At 42.4% G+C, this 23,782-nt stretch overlaps 1 protein-coding gene across 1 annotated transcript in view; it reads left to right on the top strand.

Moving 5' to 3' along the window:
* The window catches only part of CSMD1 (CUB and Sushi multiple domains 1), a 2,070,567-nt gene that overhangs the window by 1,689,858 nt on the left and 356,927 nt on the right, over positions 1-23,782 (top strand). Inside the window, exons 21-23 of the mRNA XM_042241416.1 lie at positions 2,074-2,262; positions 11,726-11,895; positions 20,043-20,199. Of these exons, the coding sequence (XP_042097350.1) occupies positions 2,074-2,262; positions 11,726-11,895; positions 20,043-20,199 (516 nt within the window). The remainder of the gene's footprint in view (positions 1-2,073; positions 2,263-11,725; positions 11,896-20,042; positions 20,200-23,782) is intronic.

Raw genomic sequence — 23,782 nt, 5'->3', positions numbered from 1 at the left:
CCTTGAGCGTCCATTTCTGACCATTCTCTGTGTCCACTTACTATTCCAACCTCCCTTTAGCATACCTCCTATGATTCTGCCTTCTGAATGCCAACTTTCTGTAGGTTCACATAATTTCCTGGTCATTCTCTACAAAAGATGAGAATCTGGGCAGCTCAGTGCCTTTACAGATGTGGTTTCCTCTTCATTCAAAGCCTTTCTTCATCCCTCACCGGGCAAACTCCTCCCTCCAGAGGTCCAGTGCTGTCTGATCTTCCTCCTAGGAAGGCTACCGTTATGTTTTGGTATGACAAATAAATATTTATTGGGTTGAATTAAATGATATTACTTTTCCCCTTTCTGTGTCATATTAAAAATAAGTCAAATTAATGATCATATTTCCAGAGTGACCAGAGTAGTTTGACTATGTTAGAGATCCAGAATAGAGTTTTTACCTAAATGAAAAGTAGGACAAAGACAATGTGGCAAGCATGCCACTCACATGTTGACCAGTCAATTGGGTGAGACAAGGGAAAAATGGGGAAAGAGATTTCTTCTTATGAGGTCAGGACACCAGTGATTAAACTTGTGGGTGATGGGAGTGGAAAACGTGGATTTAAATTGAGAAATACTGGGGGAATGATAGTTGAATTTACCATGTTTATTGAGAATACAGAATCCACAGTGAAGAGAGCTGGAAATCAGGAAGGGGAAGCAATTTGTTTTCAGAAGATCCAGCACACTTTCCCTCCACTTTAGGAAAACCTGTCTTTTGTCTCCTCTTCATCACAATAATGCTCATTCTTTAACTGTCACTTTAACTTGTTTGAAACTCTTTCTATCACTCAAATCCCTGTTGGTGGTCACCATTTGATCCTATCTGAATAAGCACTGGGCATTAGACACTGAAGGAAAAGGCCAGAAGGAGAAAAAGGGTCTGAAGGCTGGACCTTGAGACCAATGACACTGCAGATGCAACCGTGCTGTTATAATTGAGGCTTGAAAGAATCAACACCATAGACTGAGACAAATATAAAGTGTTATTAGCACTGGTATTTTGTACATTTAATCCTCCAATGCAGCAAAACACCAGACATTAATCTTTTTTTTTCCTCTTTCTTGATTACTAAATTAGCACCTTCTTCCTGAGTAGTTTGCAGAAATTTCCAGCCGTTTCCAGAACATTTTCTACTGCATTTCCATAAAACATGGCTTAAAATTGAAACATAGGCAGGTTACAGTTTTGCTGTTCCATACTGAGGTGTATTTTAGGAGTGGAATTGGTTATGATAAATTTTCCACCAGCAAAACCCTGTGATGTTGCTTTTAGTTTCTGCTCCACTGGGTCTTGTTTCTCCAAATCACCTTTAAGAAGAGGACAGTAACTGACTTCAGCAATTAGATGTGTCACTAGAATAAGTCCATACTGTTAAAATGACAGTTCTAAATGGATCAGGTTATTATAATGTTATACATCTGGTTTTTTAAATATTTATTTATTTGCCTGCACTGGGTCCTAGTTGTTGCAGCGTGCAAACTCTTAGTTGCAGCGTGTGAGATCTAATTCCCTGACCAGGGATTGAGCCTGGGTGCCCTGCTTTGGGAGCATAACGTCTCCCACTGGACCACCAGGGACGTCCCTACATCTACTTTTTTAAATACTATAAGAAAGTGAGTAAGTGAAGTCGCTCAGTCGTGTCCGACTCTTTGCGACCCCATGGACTGCAGCCTACCAGGCTCCTCCGTCCATGGGATTTTTCCAGGCAAGAATATTGGAATGGGTTGCCATTTCCTTCTCCAGGGGATCTTCCTGACCCAGGGATTGAACCCAGGTCTCCCACATTGCAGGCAGATGCTTTAACCTCTGAGCCACCAGGGAAGCCCTTTTAAATACTATAAGTTATTCCATTTGTCATGTGAAAACCTATAGTACAAAGAACAACAATCCATGTGACAGTCACAGCAGTCTGGGAAAAAAATATATATGTCTAGTGGTTTACTTTTTAAAACATAATAGCAGCTTTGGATTCTTACCAAGTGATGTTTGAGTATTTACACAGGTTCCCACATATGCTCTGTCCCTTCCTGTCTCAGAGTACGACCTAGAGCCATGCGATGACCCTGGCGTCCCTGCCTTCAGCAGAAGAATCGGCTTCCACTTCGGAGTCGGGGACGCACTGACCTTCTCCTGCTTCCCGGGTTACCGCTTAGAAGGTGCTACCAAGCTCACGTGCCTGGGTGGGGGCCGCCGTGTGTGGAGTGCACCTCTGCCAAGGTGTGTGGGTAGGTGGTCACACGCTTTCATTTCATTCATCCAGGGGACAGGGCGCGGTGTAGTCAGCGCAGGGCCCCTGGGCCAGGGAGGGGTGAGGGCCACCCGCTGGGACAGACAGAGACTCCACTTCCCAGGGCAGGGGAACCGGACCCCCTCTGGGCTGTGGTTACCTCAGTGACAAAGCCAGCCCCTTTCAGGTCGAAAACCTCATGACTGAATGGGGGTGAAACTAAAGCCTGTGTCAAGTGTAGTAATGAGGAAGAAGATATATATAAACATATACACTGTGTACCTGGGACAAAAGAAAAAAAGCTAGAAGGCAGGCTGTATTACCACAACCTTAAGGAATTCTGTTGCTAAAAAGCAGTGAGCCTCTCCTGGTGACAATTTAAAGTGCTGGTTTTGTTGTTTCTTTACACTCTGATTAGAGGATTGTGTGTACTCCTGCAAAGTGGGCATGCTAGCATTTCTAATGCTGGATTAGCTTTCTCCCTGTGTTCTCGAGGAATTCAAGCGGTCATTCTGTAGAGCTGTGTGAATCTTTATCTAGGAATTTGGCATGAGGCACTGTGCTGAGACTGTGGAATCAGGATGCCCATTCCGTGGGGTGTATTTGTTGTTAACCTGAGCCTGTTCTGCTGTGAGGAGTTCAGCAGAGAATTGATCTGGTGCTCAGAGTTTAAACACGAAAGCTTGGCTGAAGGTCTGGCCAGTCTAGTCATTAGCTCTAGGGGCAGTGTCTTCTGCCTGCCCTCTGCAATGCTGCTCAGCATGAGAAGGGCTTGCAATCTGTCCTGTAGAGCTACCAAGCGTGGCTAATGTCACAGCATTATGGCATTGTCTAGTTAGGACCCTCAGACCCCTTAACTGTGAGCCTTCTGAGTTCTTGAGAAGCCCCTGGTACCTTCCACGCACCTCTTACCAGCTGATACACTAGAGCCTGGTGGGCAAGTTATGAAACTGAAATTTCATAACCCATAAAAATGCTGAATTGTTAACTTAGTACACCATACTTTTTCCAAAGCACAGAATCTCTTTAATCATTTAGAAATATTATGTGATTCAAAAGTCAATACTGTCTTTTTGAGTTCCAATGTAGCATAGACAATAAGGTAGTGAGGACTTTAATATAAAAAATTAGACAAATGAACATGAAATGTATCATCTCTGCTTCCTGCCGGGGTGCATATCCGACCTTTCTATGATCTGACTTTCCCCAAAAACAGTAGTCCTCACTTTGTGTTTTTTTTTTTTTTTTGGTTATGGATTTTATTTGAGAATTGGATGCCAATTTTGAAGATGGCCTAAAGGAAAAAGGAATACATTCTAAGAAAATAATTTTCTAGATGATCCTAGATGTTCCCAGAGTTGCCTAGAATCCATTTACCCCAAATTAGAAATTACTGAACAAGATAGTTAAAATCTGGAGAAAAAACTCCCAACCCAATGACGTTGAAGATTTATTCCCCATATGTAACATTGTCTATCAATTATAATATTCTATTTGCCTTTATTCTATTTTATCTCGATTCATTCTTGTTATCTGGGTTTCTGCATCACTGCCTTAAATGTAAAATGAGGAGCAACTGGGGTTGAAATAATAGTTAATATTTCGAGACCAGCACAGCTCTGAACTCTTTGCACGTGTCAAATCCATTCTACAGAAGGGAACGCTAAGAACCTAAGACCTTTGCCCACCAGCACAATTAGCAAGATTCCAACACTAGGTCTTTCATCCCAGCACTGAGACAGCACAGTGGCTTGGGCTGAGGCTGTTCTATATTTTTCCTCTTGTGTTTTACCAGCTGCTCTCCAAATTTCCTTCCAGCCCATCTGGCCACAAGAGACCTTTGAATAGCCATGTTATTGTTCAGTCAATAAGTCATGTCCAACCCTTGCGACTGCATGAAGCACTACCGCATGCCAGGCCTTCCTGTCCTTCACTATCTCCTGGAGTTTGCTCAAAATCACATTCGTTGATTCAATGATGCCATCTAACCATCTCATCCTCTGTCACCCCCTTCTTCTTCTGCCCTCAATCTTTCCCAGCATCAGGGTCTTTTCCAATGATCTGGCTCTTTGCATCAGGTCAGCGAAGTATTGGAGCTTTAGCTTCAGCATCAGTTCAGTTCAGTTCAGTCACTCAGTCGTGTCTGACTCTTTGTGACCCCATGAACTATAGCACGCCAGGCCTCACTGTCCATCACCAACTCCTGGAGTTTACTCAAACTCATGCCCATTGAGTCAGTGATGCCATCCAACCATCTCATCCTCTGTCATCCTCTTCTCCTCCCACCTTCAATCTTTCCCAGCATCAGGGTCTTCTCCAACGAGGCAGTTCTTCACATCAGGTAACCAAAGTATTGGAGTTTCAGCTTCAACATCATTCCTTCCAATGAACCTTCAGGATTGATTTCCTTTGGGATTCACTGGTCTGATCTTGCTGTCCAAAGGGACTCTCAAGAATCTTCTCCAGCACCACAGTTTGAAAGCATCAGTTCTTTGGCACTTACCCTTCTTTATGGTCTAACTCTCACATCCATACTTGATTACTGGAAAAACCATAGCTTGGTCTATGCAAACTTCTGTCAGCAAAGTGATGTCTCTGGTTTTTAACATGCTGTCTAGTTTTGGCACAGCTTTTCTTCCAAGGAGTAAGCATCTTTCAATTTCATGGCTTCAGTCATCATTTACAGTGATATTGGAGCCCAAGAAAATAAAGTCTGTCACTGTTTCTACCTTTTCCCCATCTATTTGCCACGAAGTGATGGGGCCAAATGCCATGATCTTTGTTTTTTAAATGTTGAGATTTATGCCAGCTTTTTCATTCTCCTCTTTCACCTTCATCAAGAGGCTCTTTAGTTCCTCTTCACATTTTGCCTTAAGAGTGGTATTATCTGCATGTATGAGATTGTTGATATTTTTCCTGGCTATTGATTCCAGCTTGTGCTTCATCTACCCTAGCATTTCACTTGATGTAGTCTGTGTATAAGTTAAATAAGCAGGGTGATGATACACAGCCTTGTTGTACTCCTTTCCCAATTTTGAACCATTCTGTTGTTCCATGTCCGGTTCTAACCATTGCTTCTTGTCCTGCCTGCATACAGGTTTTTCAGGAGGCAGGTAAGGTACTCTGGTATTCCCATCTCTTTAAGAATTTTCCACAGTTTGTTGTGATCCACACAAAGGCTTTAGCATAGTCAGTGAGCAGATTTTTTTTTTAATCCCCTTGCTTTTTCTATGATCCAGCAAATGTTGGCAATTTGATCTCTGGTTTGTATGCCTTTTCTAAATCCAGTTTGTACATCTGGAAGTTCTAAGTTCATGTACTGCTGACGCCTGACTTAAAGGATTTTGAGCACTACCTTGCTAGCATATGAAATGAGTGCAGTTGTACAGTGGTTTGAACATTATCTGGCACTGCCTTTCTTTGGGATTGGAGTGAAAACTGATGTTTTCCAGTCCACAGCCACTGCTAAAGCTTTTAAAATTTGCTCACATACTGAGTGCAGCACTTTAACAACATCATCTTTTAGGGCGTGAAATAACTCAGCTGGAATTCCATCACCTCCACTCACTTTGTTTGTAGTAATGCATCAGTTCAGTTCAGTTCAGTTCAGTTGCTCAGTCATGTCCGACTCTTTGCGACCCCGTGAATCACAGCACGCCAGGCCTCCCTGTCCATCACCAACTCCCAGAGTTCATCCAAACTCTTGTTCATTGAGTCGGTGATGCCATCCAGCCATCTCATCCTCTGTTGTCCCCTTCTCCATGCCCCCAATCCCTCCCAGCATCAGTAGTAATGCATCAGTTCAGTTCAGTCGCTCAGTCGTGTCCAACTCTTTGCAACTCCATGAATCACAGCACACCAGGCCTCCCTGTCCATCACCAACTCCTGGAGTTCACTCAGACTCGCATCCATCAAGTCAGTGATGCCATCCAGCCATCTCATCCTCGGTCGTCCCCTTTTTCTCCTGCCCCCAGTCCCTCCCAGCATCAGAGTTTTTTCCAATGAGTCAGCTCTTCACATGAGGTGGCTAAAGTACTGGAGTTTCAGCTTTAGCATCATTCCTTCCAAAGAAATCCCAGGGCTGATTTCCTTCAGAATGGACTGGTTGGATCTCCTTGCAGTCCAAGGGACTCTCAAGAGTCTTCTCCAACACCACAGTTCAAAAGCATGAATTCTTCGGCGCTCAGCCTTCTTCACAGTCCAAATTTCACATCCATACATGACCACAGGGAAAACCATAGCCTTGACTAGACGGACCTTAGTCGGCAAAGTAATGTCTCTGCTTTTGAATATGCTATCTAGGTTGGTCATAACTTTTCTTCCAAGGAGTAAGCGTCTTTTAATTTCATGGCTGCAATCACCATCTGCAGTGATTTTTGGAGCCCCCAAAATAAACTCTGACACTGTTTCCACTGTTTCCCCATCTATTTCCCATGAAGTGATGGAAATGAATGCGATGATCTTCATTTTCTGAATGTTGAGCTTTGTCTTCACATTCCATAATGTCTGATTTTAAGTGAGTGACCACACCATCTTGGTTATCCGGGTCATTGAGACCTTTTTTGTATAGTTCTGTGTTTCATTGCCACCTCTTCTTAATCTCGTCTGCCTCTGTTAGGTCCCTACCATTTCTGTCCTCTACTATGCCCTTCTTCACATGAAATGTTGCCTTGATAGCTACAGTTTTCTTGCTCGGGTCTCTAGTCTTTCCCATTCTGTTGTTTTCCTCTACTTCTTTGTGTTTTCATTTAAAAAGGCTTGCTTATATCTCCTTGCTATTCTCTGAAAGTCTGCATTCAGTTGGGTATATCTTTCTCTTTCTCTTTTGCCTTTTGCATCTTCTCTTTTCTCAGCTATTTGTAAGGTCTCCTCAGACAACCATTTTGCCTTTTTATATTTCTTTTACTTTGGCATGGTTTTGGTCACTGTCTCCTGTATAATGTTATGGACGTCCTTCCACAGTTCTTCAAGCACTCTGTCTACCATATCTAATCCCTTGAATCTATTTGTCACCTCCACTCTATAATCATAAGGAATTTGATTTAGGTCATATTTGAGTGAACCAATGGTTTTCCCTACTTTCTTCAATTTAAGCCTGAAGTTTAAGCAATGAGAAGTTCATGATCTGAGCCACAGTCAGTCAGTTCCAGGTCTTGGTTTTGCTGACTGTATGGAACTTCTCCATCTTTGGCTGCAAAGAACAGAGTCCGTCTGACTAACCATATTTCCAAGGGCAATAAAACCCAGGAGGTGACTCACGTGGCACCTGGGAGTTCTCCCCCCTCCTTTCCCTCACTCTCCAAGTCCAAATAGTGGTAGTTCTCAAGATTCTACTTCCCCCAGGGGTCCTCTCTGCCGGGCCTAGAGAACCCTTCACCTTCACACCCTGAAGATGCCCCTGCCTCCAGGACTGCCCCCAGGGGGCCGCAGCCGCAGAGTAATCTGTCTGAATTCAGAGTCTCCCCCACCTGTCCATTAACAGAACTTGAGGCAGCCTCTGGGAGGATCAGTGTTATTCACTGGCAGACCCTCCGACTTCCCACCCCGCTTACTTATGTACTTGAGCTCAGACACACAGCTACACTCACATACAGATGCGCGGCACAAGACACGAAATTGCCTGGTTCTCTTACCTGTAGGCCTCTCTCTTCACCGCTCCTTACTCACAGCATGCACCCCCTTTTCTGCCAGACTGCCCCTCCCCATTTTGAATGCCCCCTCCGTGCAGCTCTCTCCACCCTGCTTACTCCCTGGCTAGAGAGGGACCCTCTGGGATCACTGTCTGAGCCAATAAGCTTGTCTTCTTATCTCTGTCTCCCCAGCTGGGCTGACCTTTCCTTTACAGTGGGGGCTACCTTAGCCCAGATCCACCTCTGGACCTTATTCAGTAAATGTTTGTCAAGCAATCGTTATTTCTCTCAGAGGTGCCTATCTTGATCTCACAGTTTGATTCATTGGCACTCTGTGTCTATCTTTCTTCCTTCAAAATCATAGAAATAAGAATAGCCTATCTCTAGCCAAGAGCTGCAGATCCATTCTGAAGATCACACCTGGAGGAAGGCCAAGAGAATTATGAGCACGCTGCTTCACCTTTCCCTATTAAACACCTGGTTATAAACAGAACTTTGAGTGGACACCTGGGCTGAGAACTGCCCTGACCTGCACTCCTTATGTGAAGAAGTGTCCCTGTGAGATGAGAGGCACTGTGGGCTTCAGTAGTGTTTAGGGGAGCAAGTCTTCAGCAACAGAATTTGAATCCAGATCAGTGTAAGTAGGCAGATTGCGTGCATGCTCAGTCATTCAATTGTATCTGACTCTTTGAGACCCTGTGGACTGTAGCCCGCCAGGCTCCTCTGTCCATGGGATTCTCCAGGCAAGGATCCTGGAGTGAGTTGCCATTTCAGCATATATTTTCACCTACTGTGTTACTATCAAACAGTAAATTAATATCCCTGATAAAGTATCTCTTAATATTGAATATTAATACTTACAGATAATATGGTTAATCCTCTGGGTGTGGACTTTCAGCTTCCAAAGCTGTGAGAAATACTGATTAATGTTGTCCTTTAAGCCTCTCATCTCTTCTGTTACATCACCCAGAGCTGCAAGACAGCCTGCACAGGTTGATGCTTTTGTACAGAAGAATTAACTGAAAAATCAATTGACTCTTATTTTTTTTCATTTTTTTTTCATTTTTCATTTTTCATGTTTAGTTCCATTACAAAACTCTAAATGACAATTCAATTTTAATTACAGTTTCAGGAGGTTCTTTATAAAAATTTTTTTAAAAAAAGAGCCAATGATTCATTTTACGGGAAATTATATCCTTTCATCTTAAAGTCATTTTAAATGGATTATGGTAAGAACTTAAAATTGACACATTTAATTGCTCCGGGAATGGAGATTTGCAATGGATGTCTGAAATCAAGTTCAAAGAATTTCTGAAATTCTGATGCGTTGCATTCTTTAAGTTTCTGAGCACCTGCTTTTTTACTCTTTGTCATATTTCACTCAATTATCTCCTATGGGACAGTCTTGGGCTTTAGAGCACTTAGTCTTCTTTATACATTCCAGTTCTTTCATTTGAAAATCAGGTTGCATCTGTCTTTGTGCACTAGGATATTCAGTGGGAAATAAACTTAAGTCATTAGCCTGCCTCACACACAGGATCCCAGTGCAGAGGCTCCTGTACCATGGCAGGATATTTTGTGGAATGTTAAGATGCTCAGTCATGACCACCTCATGTTCCTACTCTTGGAGTCATACATTCACATGTGTTCCTCGTGGGTTACTTAACATCTGTAAGCATAATTAATAATAAATATTGTACTTTGACAATGTAGTGTGATTGTTACTAGACCACCTGAGGTTCAAATCCCAGTTCTGTCAACCATCCAGCCTGCCCCCATGTGATCTTGAGCAGGTTAATTAATCTGCCTCGGTTTCCTCATCTGTAAAATGGACTTAGCATTGATACTGACCTCTTAGAATTGTTTTCTTTATGTAATGATGTAATATTTATAAAAATGCATTCAGTTCAAGTGACAAATAGACCAAAAGAAGAACAGATTGCTGTACCTAGGCAGGCAAAGTCTTATACTTTTTATCGACCCTTTTGTTGTTCGGTCGCTGAGTCATGCCCAACTCTTTGCGACTCCTATGGACTGCAGCATACCAGTCCTTCGCTATATCCTGGAGCTTGCTCAGACTCACGTCCATTGAGTCAGTGATGCCGTCCAACCACATCATCCTTTGTCTTACCCTTCTCCTCCTGCCTTCAGTCTTTCCCAGCATCGTAAGTACTTATTTGATCTTCCAGTGTGTCCCTCTAGACTGGGAATTCTAGAATTTGTTAACATGTCCATTTTCACACTATGACTGTTTCCTTTAGAATCTTTGGGTTCACTGTTTTCTTTTAGTATGTGTCCTCTTTTCCAAACAGCCATCTATCAGGTCACCTCTGTGCTCCAAGCTCTCCAGGGATCCTGGTTCCATGACCCCCATGCAGAATCACCCTGCCGTCTGGCCCAGTCTGTGTTTGCAGCCAGATCACCTAAGTTCTCCCAAATGTTACCCTGCTTCAGTCATGCCCTCAAGGCCACTTGTGCTTCTTTCTTAACATTTTCTCCATTTCCCATAAAACCTCCCTTTATGTCCTTTTGGAGGGAAAGGTAAGGGCAAGGGAACCAAGTTCTCCTGTGTTTTCTCCCTGATTCTCTTCCTGGCCCTCGTATGTGGGAGCATCCTGAGGTTCAAGGGCACATATCACCTGGAGCTGATCCTGAATCTCCAGCTTGTTCCTTCCATCATCAGGCCAGGGAAGCCCCACTCCTGGTACAGAGGAGGACTGCAGTTATTGTCAGAGAGAGACTGGGCAGTCAGAGATTTGTGATTATGAAGACGGGCATGCCTGGGACATTGCCAAAGCTGTGTGACCCTCAGGAGGCCCCTCCTTAAAGTGAACCCTGCCGGCCTCTCGCCCCCATTATGTGCAGGCATTTTACTTATTTTCAGTTTCCAACTTGACCATTACTCTTCACACGCAGGCTTGTTTTGTTGGAATTTTAAAAATCGCTGTGCTTATCACATAGTGTGGCTGATAAGTTACTTCATGCAGAATCACATGGAGCATTATTGTCACGCAAGCATGCCCACACACACACATATATGCAAACACACACATGCAAACTCAGGGCAATTTTATCTTGTTGTGGCTATTTTGGACACTTAGAGTTTTAGAGGTTAGCCTAACATGCTCACTTTTGTTGGTGAGGAAATGGGTGCTGAGAGTCTAGGTGACTTTGGCAGAAAGTTGAGGGCTGTATTTGTTTTCATTTTTACTCTGATTTAAGTTCTTTATGTAAATTTGGATCTAGAGGTGAACTACCTTCTCCTTTCATCAGGAAAAGGGGAAAAGAATGTATTTTCTGCCATCAAAGGGACTTCTGTCCCAAGACAGTCAGACGGGCTCAGGACTGTGACATGGCAGTGGGTGACTCAGTGGTCCGTTCCATAGTGAAAATCCCATTTAAGTGCATCCAGACTAAGGCCACAGAGTGCCGACGGGGGGAACTATGTGGACATCACTGCGGAGTCAGCACGTAGGGGTCGGCAGTGACGCTTCACAAGGCAGAGCTGGGGCTCAAAGAGGCGAGCACCCAGGGGTCAGTCAGAGTGTTCAGGCTTATCTGTTTCACCCTAGAACTCTTTGCAGGATAGGAGGAAGAAGCAGTCTACTAAAAGAAACAAGAAAATCTTGAAAATGGGATGAATTGGGATATCTTTCCTGTCCAGTTGGTAAAACAGTGAAAAGAAGTTGTTAGTCTATAAAAGCAATATGTTAACAGCAGACATGCATTGAGAGAGAAGAGGGCTGCCATGATTTTAAAGTTTTTATTTATTACAGTCAGTAATTCCACTTTTGAATCCTCTTTCTTTTTTTAATGTTCTGTTTATTTTAGCTGAATGTGGAGCAAGTGTCAAAGGAAATGAAGGAACGTTGCTATCTCCAAATTTCCCATCAAACTATGATAATAACCATGAGTGTATCTATCAAATTGAAACGGAAGCTGGCAAGGGGATCCATCTCAGAGCGCAAAGCTTCCAGCTGTTTGAAGGAGATATTCTGAAGGTAAAAATAATTTTCTTTAATAATTTCTTTGCAAGGAATAAATAGGATCTTGATCCAGCTATATCATAGATATAGATATATATACCTATATTAACATGTCTTTATATATACACATTTTTCCCAATTTGCTTATCCAACTGGTTTGAGATAGTGGTCTCTAGCATTATGTGTATTGGACTTTAAAATATCTCAGATCTGAAATGCATCTTAGGCATATTTTTTTAAGATTGTTAATCTTAGTTTTCTTATATATAGAAAACATGCAATAGTACCTACCTTTTTGTGATGTTTTGAGGATTAAATAATATAATATGGATACATATTTGTAGCCTTGTGCCTAGCGCACACTGGGAGTTGTATTAGTAAAAACTCACAGGATCCTCAGACCAACCCTTTCTGCCTTCCCTCTTGATTTGTAAATGTGGTCATGACAGAGCATCCTTCAGAGCTGGAAGGATCTTGATGTGACAGTGGAAACAAACCTGACCACTGTCCTGGGACCACCAAGCAGGGTGGATGTGGAGAAGCCACGCCCGGAGGAGGCAGTCTCACACACAAGGCTGAGCTGTGTTCACAGAACTCTGGGGTGTCTGAGGCATGGGGCCAGCCACAAGGGTCATTGCAGGAGGTGATTCTTAGCATCAGAGCCTCGGGGAGCTGCTCTGGGGCAGGAGTGGGGGGGTTCCGACCTGCACACTACTCACATTCCAGATGGATTCAGGAAAATGGGCAGAGAAATGGATCCATGGCACCAGGTCTTACCTTGACCTGAAAATCTCAGCTCCAACTGCAAATGCCACCAAGCTCCTTCTGAAATTCTTCCCATATCTCCTGAAACTATGTCAGGAAACTGGGACGTCCCTGGGTCTAGGGCCTGAGTAGCCACTTGCAGCCCGAGCCTCGGGGAAAGAGAGTGGCTTTGAGCAACAAAGACCATGCTGGCCACCACCCAGCCTGTCCACAGCTGGTTCCAGGGGGACTGAGCACCTTGTCCATGATCACAGCTGATTCACAAGAAGGACCCGTCTCATTCCCTTTCTAAAGTCCTAGGGTGCCCACTCACATGTTCTTCTGCACAGACAGACACAACATTCCATCTCAGGGCCAGTTAACTTGGCTCACTTGAAGCTGTGAGCATTGAGAAGCTATGCAAAGAGCCTGCTACAGGGGGACCCTAGTGCCCTTCAAGGGTGCTCCCTGCATAGTGAATGAAGAAGATCGCTGGCAGTATCCACCATGTGCACAGGCCAAGAGAAGCTTCCAGACTCAAGTGGTCCCTTCCTCCAAGTCCACCATTGACTACAGTTCTAGGTCATAATTTAGCAGACAGATTTTATTTTAGCTGTTCTTTCATTGTAATGGCCTTTCAAAGAAGCTCATGTTGGCAGTATGTGTCACTGTAATTAAGAAGTGATTTTCAGGTATAAACTAGAATATCCTTACTGATCTAGAAAAAGTTAAAGTCGAATCATACAAAACTATTTTCTTTGCTAACCTCCCACTCAAGATGTCAGCAAATTTGGGAAATACAGCAGTGGTCACAGGACTAGAAAACATCAGTTTTCACTCCAGTCCCAAAGAAGGGCAATACCAGATAATGTTCAAACTACCATACAACTGCACCCATTTCACATGCTAGTAAGGCTATGCTCAAAACCCTTTAAGCTAGTCTTCAAAGTATGTGAATCAAGACCTTCCAGAGGTACAAGTTGGATTCAAAAAAGGCAGAGGAAGCAGAGATCAAACTGCCAACATCCACTGGATCAAAGAAAAAGCAAGGGAATTCCAAAAACATCTACTTCTGCTTCATTGACTACACTAAAGCCTTTGACTGTGTGGAGCACAGCAAACTGAAAAGTTCTTAAAGAGATGGAAATATCAGACCACCTTACCTGTGATAGCTTACAGCAAATGGTGTCAGATTCCTGATCTCCAAAAAAGATTTAGCTTTAGGACCAGGGACCAGCCTTGATCACTTAAGAGCTTTTGTATACCAGAGTTTTATTAAAGTATGTAAAGGAATAGAGAAAGCTTCTGACATAGACATTAGAAGGGGAACAAAGAGTGTGCCCTCACTAGTCTAAGCAATGGAGTTATGTACTTTTTTAATTGATTATTACAATAAATCAAAAGAATGTCTCAAGGTTGTAAAGATCTTACTAGACCTACTCCCATAATTTACATTTAAATATGACAGAATTAGAACTAACAATATAAAGATCTTACCAGAGCCACTCCCATGATATACGTTCTAAGATAACAGGATTAGTTAGAAGGTTTTCAAGGAGAAGCTGTCCTCAAGCAGGATACATTGTTGTTATGTAATGCTTAGTATAGAGTTTGAACTGAGTTGTTTGTTGTGTAATCATCAGTTCTCCACTTAAAGAAAAAAGAAACAAAAAACATTTTATGTAACTAAGACTAAGGAATGAAAAGGGAAAAAAGGCATTTGTCCTTTCCTCCTCCTTGAGAATTTCAGACCCCTATCTCCTCCTCAGGGACCCTGGATTTCTTATCAACCTGCCTAGGAATTGACTCTCTGTATCCTGAGAAACTTGTATGTAGGTCAAGAAGCAACATTTAGAACCAGACATGGAAAAACAGACTGCTTCAAAACTGAGGAAGGTGTATGACAAGGCTGTATATTTTCACGCTGCTTATTTAACTTCTATGTAGAGTACATCATGCAGAATGATGGGCTGGATGAATCACAAGCTGAAATCAAGATTGCCAAGAGAAATATCAACAGCCTCAGATATGCAGATGATACCACTCTAATGACAGAAAGTGAAGAGGAACTGAAGAGCCGCTTGCTGAAGGGGAAAGAGGAGAGTGAAAAAGCTGGCTTAAAACTCAACATTTAAAAAACTAAGATCATGGCATCCATTCCTATCACTTCATGGCAAATAGAAGGGAAAAAGTGGCAGCAGTGACAGATTTTATTTTCTTGAGCTCCAAAATCACTGCAGACATTGACTTCAGCCACAAAATTAAAAGATGCTTACTCCTTGGAAGGGGAGCTATGACAAACCTAGACAGCATATTCAAAAGCAGAGACCTCACTTTGCCGACAAAGGTCCGTATAGTCAAAGGTATGGTTTTTCCAGTAGTCGTGTATGGATGTTAGAGTTGGACTATAAAGAAGGATGAGCACCAGGGAATTGATGCTTCCTAATTGTGGTGCTGGAGAAGATTCTTGAGAGTCCCTTGGACAGCAAGGATATCAAACCACTCATACCTAACGGAAAACTATCCTGAATATTCATTTGAAGGATTGATGCTAAAGCTGAAGTTCCAATACTTTGAAGTGTCAGTACCTGATGTGAAGGCCAACTCATTTGAAAAGACCCTGATATTGGAAAAGACTGAAGACAAAGGAAGAAGTGGTTAGCAGAGGATGAGATTGTTAGATAGCATCACCAGCTCAATGGGCATGAATTTGAGCAAACTCCATGTGATAGCGAAGGACAGGGAGGCCTGGCATGCTGCAGTCCATTGGGTCACAGAGTTGGATATAACTTAGCAATGAGCATAACATAACATACAGCCTTTAAGGCAAACTTTTAAGAACAATTAATAATACTTTGGTGTAGGTGATTGATTAGAGACACTGCATTAAATATATTGATCAGTATTATTGGAATGGAAGGAAGCATTGGTGATTGTGTGCTGTTTAAACATGTTGATTATAATAAAAAATCAGAACAAAATCTTGCTTACCACATTGAATCCCAGAAAAACTGTCAGTCATCTGAAGTGCAGAGATATTTTGCAAGCATATATTTTATTGAACATGCTAATAAATATCAAAGTGTTAAAAAGTTTCATGTGGGATTATCTTAATTTTAATTAATTTTATTGGCACATAGTTGTGTTAGTTTGTACTGTCCAGCAATGTGAATCAGTTACATGTATACACATATCTGTTATTGGTGCTATATTTAAAATAGATAAGCAATGAGAACCTCCTGTATAACTTAGGTAATGCTATGCTCTTTGGTAACCTAAAAGGAAGGAAATCCAAAAAAGGGGATACAAGTATAGAGATTATCTTAATTTTTTATCTTAAATGCTGTTTATATTGCCCCCATATAAATAGTATGATTTATACTATACAAAGGCCACATTTTCTATATATACACCCTCCCACACATATAAACATGATGTTTCCTTGTTTTGAATGGAAAAATCATGTAAGAGAAGATAATCATGATGATGTGATCACTAATCTAGAGCCAGACATCCTGGAATGTGAAGTCAAGCGGGCCTTAGAAAGCATCACTATGAACAAAGCTAGTGGAGGTAATGGAATTCCAGTTGAGCTGTTTCAAATCCTGAAAGATGATGCTGTGAAAGTGCTGCACTCAATATGCCAGCAAATATTTAAAACTCAGCAGTGGCCGCAGGACTGGAAAAAGTCAGTTTTCATTCCAATTCCAAAGAAAGGCAATGCCAAAGAATGCTCAAACTACCACACAATTGCACTCATCTCACATGCTAGCAAAGTAATGCTCAAAATTCTCCAAGCCAGGCTTCAGCAATACGTGAACCATGAACTCCCTGATGTTCAAGCTTGTTTTAGAAAAGGCAGAGGAACCAGAGATCAAATTGCTAACATCTACTGGATCATGGAAAAGCAAGAGAGTTCCAGAAAAACATCTATTTCTTCTTTATTGACTATGCCAAAGCCTTTGACTGTGTGGATCACAATAAACTGTGGAAAATTCTGAAAGAGATGGGAATACCAGACCACCTGACCTGCCTCTTGAGGAATCTGTATGCAGGTCAGGAAGCAACAGTTAGAACTGGACATGGAACAACAGACTGGTTCCAAGTAGGAAAAGGAGTACGTCAAGGCTGTATATTGTCACCCTGCTTATTTAACTCCTATGCAGAGTACATCAAGAGAAACGCTGGACTGGAAGAAACACAAGCTGGCATCAAGATTGCCAGGAGAAATATCAATAACCTCAGATATGCAGATGACACCACCCTTATGGCAGAAAGTGAAGAGGAGCTAAAAAGCCTCTTGATGAAAGTGAGAGAGGAGAGTGAAAAAGTTGGCTTAAAGCTCAACATTCAGAAAACGAAGATCATGGCATCTGGTCCCATCACTTCATGGGAAATAGATGGGGAAACAGTAGAAACAGTGTCAGACTTTATTTTGGGGGGCTCCAAAATCACTGCAGATGGTGACTACAGCCATGAAATTAAAAGACGCTTACTCCTTGGGAGAAAAGTTATGACCAACCTAGATAGTATATTCAAAAGCAGAGATATTACTTTGCTGACTAAGGTCCGTCTAGTCAAGGCTATGGTTTTTCCAGTAGTCATGTATGGATGTGAGAGTTGGACTGTGAAGAAGGCTGAGCGCCGAAGAATTCATGCTTTTGAACTGTGGTGTTGGAGAAGACTCTTGAGGGTCCCTTGGACTGCAAGGAGATCCAACCAGTCCATTCTGAAGGAGATCAACCCTGGGATTTCTTTGGAAGGAATGATGCTAAAGCTGAAGCTCCAGTACTTCGGACACCTCATGTGAGGAATTGACTCATTGGAAAAGACTCTGATGCTAGGAGAGATTGGGGGCAGGAGGAGAAAGAGGTGACTGAGGATGAGATGGCTGGATGGCATCACGGACTCGATGGACGTGAGTCTGAGTGAACTTCGGGAGATGGTGATGAACAGGGAGGCCTGGTGTGCTGCGATTCATGGGGTCGCAAAGAGTCGGACATGGCTTAGCGACTGAACTGAACTGAACTGAAGGAGAATGCCATGGTTAAATACGTAGAGAGAGGTTAGTTTTGGAAAGAGCTCTGGCGGGGCGGGGGTGGCACCTGCAGGCCTAGGGCTGGTTTCAGCATTGTCATTCCAGGATTCCTTGCAATGGTTTCTAACTGGTACTCATCTGCTCCCTTGGCTGTTCCATGCAGAGCATATGGTGCTGATTATGTGCCAAGCTCTGAGGAGATTTTGTAGTGCAACTAGTTACAGTCCTGCATTAATGTGAGACCCAAGGAACCTTTTCCTAATGACTGAAAGGGACGCTTTGATTCTAGCTGCTTGTAGATGAGGAAATACACTAGGAAGTGTTATCTTGAGCTGAAATTGCTCATTACTAATTTCATTGGCATTAAAAGTCAATGCCTTTGCCTTCCAACACTATCTGGGTTGTTGCTTGTGATACATGTGAAGCATGAATCCAAATTTTCAACTTGAGAGAACTGACAACATAATATCCACACTTGTCAGTTACTTCTTCATTCAGAGATTTTCATTGTCAAGCCCAGTGCTAATTGCTGGTGATGTAGACAGATAAAACAGAATTACTCTTCTGCAGAAGCTTGTAGTTCAGCATGGCAGTGGGTCAGTTCTTGTGGTTGTAGATGAGAGGGTCCTGAGCACTATTCACTGTCTATGTGAGCTATTAAATCTCAGAGAAGCACTCAGACAAGCCAGGATCAATGGAGGTGACCAGCAAATGATGCTTCAGAGCTTTGAGGACCAGACCTAGGAGTGTGTTTATCTGCTTTAATGCCCCTCCTCTCTACAGATTCTTGTGAATCACAGAGAATTACATGGCATGTGGGGTAACATAAGACCTTGCTGGAGAGGCCTGGACACTATTTTTCAGCCAGAATGCTCTGGATTTAAAAGTCTTTATAATCTGGGTGTCAGAAACGAAAGCATGTACATTAAGCCAAACAATGATTTGTCCAGTACTAATTTTGATTCTCCTACTCGAGCATGAGAGTATTGAATTAAAATGCAATCCAATCGTGAACCATAAAATTAGTTCTTCCAAATGTGTCCTCTCCATTTAGGAGTGTGTGAACCTGTATGTCAGTCTGTCAAGCAGCATTCGTGGTTTCCACACACATCAGAAGAGCGATGGGAGAGGAAAAGGAAGAGTTAATCTCTGTGAGGGAACTAGACAGCCCTGGGGGTGGCTGCCAAGCACTGTGATAAGCTTTATTTAGTTAAGACTTTTTCATAAAGAAAAGCTGGATGTTCTCCAGTATGATGTGATACATTTGCATTCTTTCTTCTAAAAAGCCCACATCCATACCAGTGGTCCCTTGCTATGAACACTCATGATGTTCCAAGAGGCAAGTGGCCGAGCCTCTCCCATAAGCGTTCCAGTGTTGACCACTTACTGATGGTGTGAGGGCTCAATGCTGAATTCCACTAGAATGTAAACACAGTTTTTCCGGCATTAGGAGGGTTCTGTCCATGCCCTAAGATTGTTTGACTGGGGCAATGTGGCTGGCACCCCTGTACTCCCAGTGTGGACCTGAGGAGGCACCACTTCATCTCCCTTGGGGCCTCCCTGGTAGCTTACATGGTAAAGAACCCTCCTGCAGTGCACGAGACCCAGGCTCAATCTGTGAGTTAGGAGGATCCCCTGGAGGAGGAAATGGCTCCCCACTCCAGTATTCTTGCCTGGAGGATCCCATGGACCGAGGAGCCTGGCAGTGTACAGGTCATGGGGTTGCAAAGAGTCAGATACAACTGAACCACTTACAGTTTCACACTTTCCTTTCCCTCACCCATGATGTCTACTCAAAACCAAGCCCGGTCACTTGCCTTCCAGACACTCAGGGTGTCCACTCAGGCTGTACAACCTAGAAAGACAGAGTCAATCACCAAGTGCTTCAGAGCAAGACCAGACACCAATTCCTCTGTTAGGACAAATTCAAAGCTGAAGTCACCACAGGCACAGGGATGAGAAGGTGGGACAAAGCTCCGGTGCCACATCCTGTGACACGTTCCGATGGAGAGAGGACATCCTCAGTGAACCGCGACATGTACTTTCAAACTCTGTACGCGGATTGGGAGGGAGAGAATATGGTAGCCCCTGGACCTGGGAGGTGCGGACGCCTAGTGATTCCATTTTACATGAACAGAGAGAACTCAGCTTGATGCAGATAAATGACCTGGGCACAAGTGGGATCTTTTGTCTTTAATGTAAAGGTAAAACAGAGAAAAAACTATGGTCTGGCAGTGTCCACTCAGCTTTCTATAAACTGTGTCGCTTTCTAAAGAGTTGTATAAAATCGTGTGTTTGAAAGTTTGGATTTCTTGTTAAAATTGCTGGCATATGAACAGAACTCAGTGACCAGGGTGCTTGTGCTGTGGGTTCTCCCCAGGTCTACGATGGAAAGGACAGCTCGTCGCGGCCCCTGGGTGCCTTCACTAGGAACGAGCTGGTGGGGCTCGTCCTGAACAGCACCTCCAACCACCTGTGGCTGGAGTTCAGCTCCAACGGATCCGACACGGACCAGGGCTTTCAGCTCACCTACACCAGTAAGTGCTGTGCAGGTTAACCCTTTCACGTACTTTTATTTTCTCAGGATACAGCTGTTACTTCACTAATATGATACCTTCTAAATATCGATTTTTTTTTTTTCCTGGGCCTCCTCCTTTGTTTTTGGATCACTGTTTAATTCTGTGAATTGTTCAACAGGTAGTAAATTTAGACACATTACCAGAAGCAGGAGTTTGAAGCATATTTATTTAGGCATATTCATATTCTCTTAACATGGCTGGACGTGAAAAGAAAATATCATGACACTGAAGAGATATTAGGGTTAAAGTGATTGTGATTTAATGCACCTGACAAAAATTCATAGACATATGTATGAAAGATTTTGAATGAATGATACAACTGATAGTAATAGTCTTTGAATGCCTATGACACATTGATACTTTTCTGTCATATCTATTACATTCTATACATTCTGGAAGATAGATTACATGTGTGTAAAATATAATAAATAATTTATACACATAAATACACAGGTACACACATACGGGTGTGTGTATCTCAACGCTATGTTTTAAGCTCTTTCTTCTCACAAATAATTTCCTATGAGAAAACTAAACAGAGGTAATCGCAACATGTGTCCAAGTTATCAGGTAATGAGTCAGTAGAACCAGGACTGGGCCTGTAGCTCACACTTTTGGTTTTGTTTTAACTTAAAAAAAAATAAAGTATAAACCAATTAGCAATGCTGTGATAGTCTCAGGTGAACAGCAAAAGGGTTCACCCATATTCATATGTAGGTGTGTGTGTCCATTCTCCCCCACACTCGCCTCCCATCCAGGCTGCCACATAGCACTGAGCAGAGTTCTCTGTGCTACACAGTAGGCCCCTGTTGGTTATCCATTTTAAATATAGCACTGTGTACCTGTCCATCCCAAACTCCCTAACTATCCCGTCCCTCCACCCCTCACCCCTGGCAACCATAAGATTGTTCTCTAAGTCAACGTAGCTCACAGTTTTAAGCAGTGTTTTTGTGTCCCCTATTAATATAATTAATATAAGTTAATATGGAAATGCCTTTTTTAAAAGAAAAATAAAGTTAAAAATGTAGCTATTTGGTATGGGTAACTAATTAAAATTGAGTAATAAATTAACTAAAATGCTTAAAATCTATAAGACAGCCCAATTCTTCACTGATTTGATGATTAAAAATCTTTGTGATACCAAATACTATGACATACGAAATTAAAATTTTTGGACTTTGAGCATGAAAGTATGTTAATGATTATCAAGACTGATTCCTTTATCTGATAGATGAGCAAATGAAGGCCTGAAAAAGATAATAACTATCCCAGACACAAAGCTAACCCAGATGCCCTAAAGGAAGATTAATTGCCTCAAATCCCCCTTGGTAGGTGAAATTGCATTTGAAGAATTATAAGCCTTTTGGGAAAAACAGAATTACAGTCTCAGGGACATGATGAGAAAGCAAATGTTTCACTTTCATAAAAATAACTATTTAAAAGACTCCATGAAGTGAAACCATATTAGTTATATTGTATGCAAATAAATTGCTAGCAATTGTATTACAAAATAAATGTATGATTATAATTTTTGTTTACTAGAATTCTACTTTTCAGAATTTCATGCTCATAAAAGTTTCAAAGAGTTCTTGTCAAGCCAGTTTGCTCCGCTTGCAGATAAAATGTAAACCAGCCTGATCTCTTTTTATTCCTGCTGTGGGTTTTTCATCAAATGCTCATCAAATGTAACTTATTGCTTGTATGTGTCAATATTCGCTTCCCAGCTCTTACCCTGGTCTTGCAGTTTAGAGGAACATGGGTACTAGAGAAGGAGAATAGTGTGAATACTCTCCAGGTAACTTTCTGAATTTCCTGGAGTAAGGGCAAGCCCCAGGACACCTGGATTTCCTCCACCTCTTATATTGTGTTAGCTTCTCTGACAAATCGTGCTTCTTACAATGCTTTGTCAGCGAAGAGCTGAAAACCGTGGTCTTCTCTCTTCTCCGCCCTGGTGTGGCGGTTACTAACCTTCATAGAAATGTATCATGTGTGATACGTTATACCACATTATTTCTCAACCCTAGTTACCCCATCCTATTTTCCCTCTAACAATTTCAAAGGAGATAATTTATTTTTTTTAAAAAAAGAAACTTTATTTTATATTAGAGCATAGCTGATTAACAATGCTGTGATAGTTTCAGGTGAAGAGAGAAGGGACTCAGCCACACGTATACAATGTCCATTCTCTGTCAAACTCCCCTCCCATCCAGGCTGCCGCATAGCACTGAGCAGAGTTCTCTGTGCTATACAGTAGGTCCTTGCTGGTTATTCATTTTAAACCTAGTAGTTTGTACATGTCCATCCCAAACTCCCTAACCGCCCCTTCCCCTTATCCTTCCCCCCGGCAACCGTAAGTTTATTCTCTAAGTCTGTGAGTCTCTTTTTGTTTTGTAAGTCTGTTTGTATCTCTTCTTTTTAGATGTCACATATAAGGAATGACACGGCATTTCTGCTTCTCTGTCTGACTCACTTTGCCCGGTATGACGATCTCTAGGTCCATCCATGGTGTGCAAATGGCATCGTTTTATTCTCTTTAACGGCTGAGTAAAATTCCACTGAATGCTGTGGTATATATGGACCACATCATCTTTGTCCATTTTTCTGTCAATGAACACTTAGGCTGCCTCCATGCCTCAGCTGTTGTGAACAGTGCTAGAGGGAACACTGGGGTGCATGTACAAGATCAGTAATTTTCAATTTATGAACATTCATTTCATATAGTCTCATGGTCATGCAAGAGACATCAAGAAGCAGATTCACACCTGCTGGAGTTTATAGTCACTTTATTTCTTTATCACTGAGATGGGGGCTACTGAACTGTTTTGAGAATTCTGACTTTCCCTTTATTTTCCAAGTGGCATTGAAGAAAGCCCATATACCCTAAAATCCTGTGACTGGAGTGCCATTAGAGGTTGTAGGCTTCATCTGTGTGTCATGCTCACCTTCCCTTGTCAAGAAGAGTGGCTTCAGTGTGTTATTCTCAGTCCCTCCAGCCAGCACGTGGTGTTTGTCCCTGGGTCTCCATGTCACTCTCCAGTCTGTTAGAACTTTTGCTTTTCCTCCCATTTCTAAGTAACTTTGAGAAAATTTGAAGCCATGGATCTGTTCATGGGCACTTTCCAATTATGCAAACTTTTTTTAAAATATAAATTTATTTATTTTAATTGGAGGTTAATTACTTTACAATATTGTATTGGTTTTGCCATACATCAACGTGAATCTGCCACAGGTATACATGTGTTCCCCATCATGAATCCCCCTCCCTCCTCCCTCCCCATAGCACAAACTTTCTAAAAGAGTAAGAAGGAAATATTGGTGACAGCATTAATTCAGCTCTTAGTCAAATCAACTTGATGGGAATAGCTCTCTTTCCTGCCTGTTTCCCTCTTTGCCCTCCCCTTCAGTCCCTGGGTGGGGAAGATCTCCTGGAGAAGGAAATGGCAACCCACTCCAGTACTCCTGCCTCGAGAATCCCATGGATGGAGGAGCCTGGTAGGCTACAGTCCATGGGGTCGCAAAGAGTCAGGCACGACTGAGTGAC

This window comes from Ovis aries, chromosome 26, assembly GCF_016772045.2.
Source record: "Ovis aries strain OAR_USU_Benz2616 breed Rambouillet chromosome 26, ARS-UI_Ramb_v3.0, whole genome shotgun sequence".
NCBI lineage: Eukaryota > Metazoa > Chordata > Mammalia > Artiodactyla > Bovidae > Ovis > Ovis aries.
The sequence above is the reverse complement of the archived record's forward strand: the minus strand, read 5'-3'. Positions and strand labels throughout refer to the sequence as shown.